The sequence below is a fragment of the Sinocyclocheilus anshuiensis genome, unplaced genomic scaffold, assembly GCF_001515605.1.
Source record: "Sinocyclocheilus anshuiensis isolate Anshui unplaced genomic scaffold, SAMN03320099.WGS_v1.1 scaffold118, whole genome shotgun sequence".
Classification (NCBI taxonomy): Eukaryota; Metazoa; Chordata; class Actinopteri; order Cypriniformes; family Cyprinidae; genus Sinocyclocheilus; species Sinocyclocheilus anshuiensis.
The window spans coordinates 859,748-862,050 of record NW_015546020.1 but is presented as its reverse complement, the minus strand read 5'-3'; the positions used below and the strand labels follow the sequence as shown (position 1 = coordinate 862,050).

The following is a 2,303-nucleotide window of genomic DNA, read 5'->3' as shown; positions in this document are numbered from 1 at the left end:
GCTTTCCCAGTGTTATCCAATGTACCACTGTATGGAACAGCAGTGCGGACACCTCTGCCTAGCCGCTGTCCTATCTTTCGCCCCAGCTGGTGTGGGGGGACTTGCCGGCTTCCGCAGGGCACTGGAGGGGGTCAGCAATAGTGGCGTTCTCGGGCGAGATCCCAATTCGTCAGTCACGACTGACGTAACGTCTCCGTTCTGTCCTTCAGGGAACGAGGGTTACACAAGTAACCTAGACGTTCTTTAGACAAATAAACAATTATGTCCTTAACAGAAATGGGTAAAATGAATAAAGCCACGTCTCATTCAACACAACAGTCAGGTGTTAATATATACAGTATATCACACCTTACCGCACATAGTCTCGGCTCCTCAGCGAAAAACTGATGTGCGTTTGCACGCGCTCTCCTTTTATACCCGCGCTGCGGGGCGGGGTGCGCGTGGCGAAACACGCACGCCAACTGTCATTGGCTTGTTTAGTTAACACTCGAAGGTGATTGGGCTCTCGGGCGAGATCCCAATTCATCAGTCACGACTGACGTAACGTCTCCGTTCCCTCCTTCAGGGAACGAGGGTTACACAAGTAACCTAGACGTTCTTTAGACAAATAAACAATTATGTCCTTAACAGAAATGGGTAAAATGAATAAAGCCACGTCTCATTCAACACAACAGTCAGGTGTTAATATATACAGTATATCAAGAAATATAACACCTTACCATTGTTTAGTGGAATAGCTTGTTCCATAGGAGTTTGATCTGTTATAAAATAATCACTTTATTAAACAATGAATTAATTAAGAGAAGCAAAATAATACAATTCTAGCACAGTCAAGCAATTTTTTGTAGTTACAAAGTTAACTTTTTTCAAAGGTATTTCACATAGTTTTCTCATTGTATCAGCCGTATGTAACACTTACTATTTTTTTCTTTTGTTTTGTCAAATTTGTTGTAGCAATAGTAAACCACAGCACCCATCCCAGCAACCAGCAGGAAGACAACAACACCTATCCCCACTTTAATGCCAGAGGACAGTCCTTGTGCTGTAATAGAGAAGTAGAGACATTAGAAACTTGTGGAGATGTACTGGAACTGACAATATCGGGTTGTGACATACTGATGCCGTTTAAGCTGTGAGTCTATTTGGCACAGAGTTTGTTTGTTTTCACTAGTATAGCTATAAGGATGTATCCATGGTTATGTTCATAACTGCATCCGTAAAATGGAAAGTTAGTCAGCTGACATTAATAATGCACTACAAACGTAATATAAATGCTGTGTGACCTGTTGAACTCTTTGCCCTTCTTAGTATAGTTATTTAGCTGAGCTTTGCTATTAGAATTTAGAGTTTGTAGGAGTACCATATTTTTATATTGGTGTACATACCTGAACATGTGTGACAGAGTTGAGTGATGTCCAGATGTTGAGTCTGGTTGCTGATGGGATTGTTGAGCACACAGCTGTAGGTGTTTTTATCCTGATATTCCACCTCCAGAGGTAGAGAGAGACTGATGCTGAGATCAGACACACTGATGCTGGACAATAAACTGTTTCCTTTGTACCAGGAGAGAGTCACATGACCCACATTCACCACTGAACACACCAATAAACATGATGATGATGAAGAACACTGTGAAGAGTTTCTGCTGATGACAGGAACAGACAGACGAGCTGGAAAGCATTAGAGAATAAACAGGCAAAATATAATTTTCAGATAAATCAACATTTATTGGTAAATCTATATGTTTATCTGAAAGAAATCTGAACGACGCTTTAATGCAGTAGTTTGAAATGTTCACAAATAACAAAGCACTGGCTATTGAAATCTATTAGCATAACATTTTTTTTTTAAATAATTGGCTTTATTTTATAAAGTTTATATATGAATTATATGAATTATTCAGTCAATTATACATTATTTGAGGAAGAACACTGTGAAGAGTTTCTGCTGATGACAGGAACAGACAGACGAGCTGGAAAGCATTAGAGAATAAACAGGCAAAATATAATTTTCAGATAAATCAACATTTATTGGTAAATCTATATGTTTATCTGAAAGAAATCTGAACGACGCTTTAATGCAGTAGTTTGAAATGTTCACAAATAACAAAGCACTGGCTATTGAAATCTATTAGCATAACATTTTTTTTTTAAATAATTGGCTTTATTTTATAAAGTTTTTTGTTAAAGCTCTTATATGAATTATTCAGTCAATTATACATTATTTGAGTTGTAAAGTTGTCTAAATCATCCTTTTGAGTTTTGAGGTGAATGAACCTGCTTTGATAGCATGCAAATTGTACC

General features: G+C 38.0%; 1 protein-coding gene across 1 annotated transcript in view; it reads right to left on the bottom strand.

The window, feature by feature from the left end:
• Positions 1–1,473, bottom strand: part of LOC107698561 (uncharacterized) — an 8,110-nt gene extending 6,637 nt beyond the window's left edge. The window contains exons 1-3 of the mRNA XM_016499598.1: positions 1,386–1,473; positions 920–1,042; positions 720–758 (exon numbers count right to left, since the gene is read on the bottom strand). Coding sequence (XP_016355084.1) covers positions 720–758; positions 920–977 — 97 coding nt within the window. The 5' untranslated portion in view covers positions 978–1,042; positions 1,386–1,473. The remainder of the gene's footprint in view (positions 1–719; positions 759–919; positions 1,043–1,385) is intronic.
• Between the last annotated feature and the right edge of the window lie 830 nt (positions 1,474–2,303).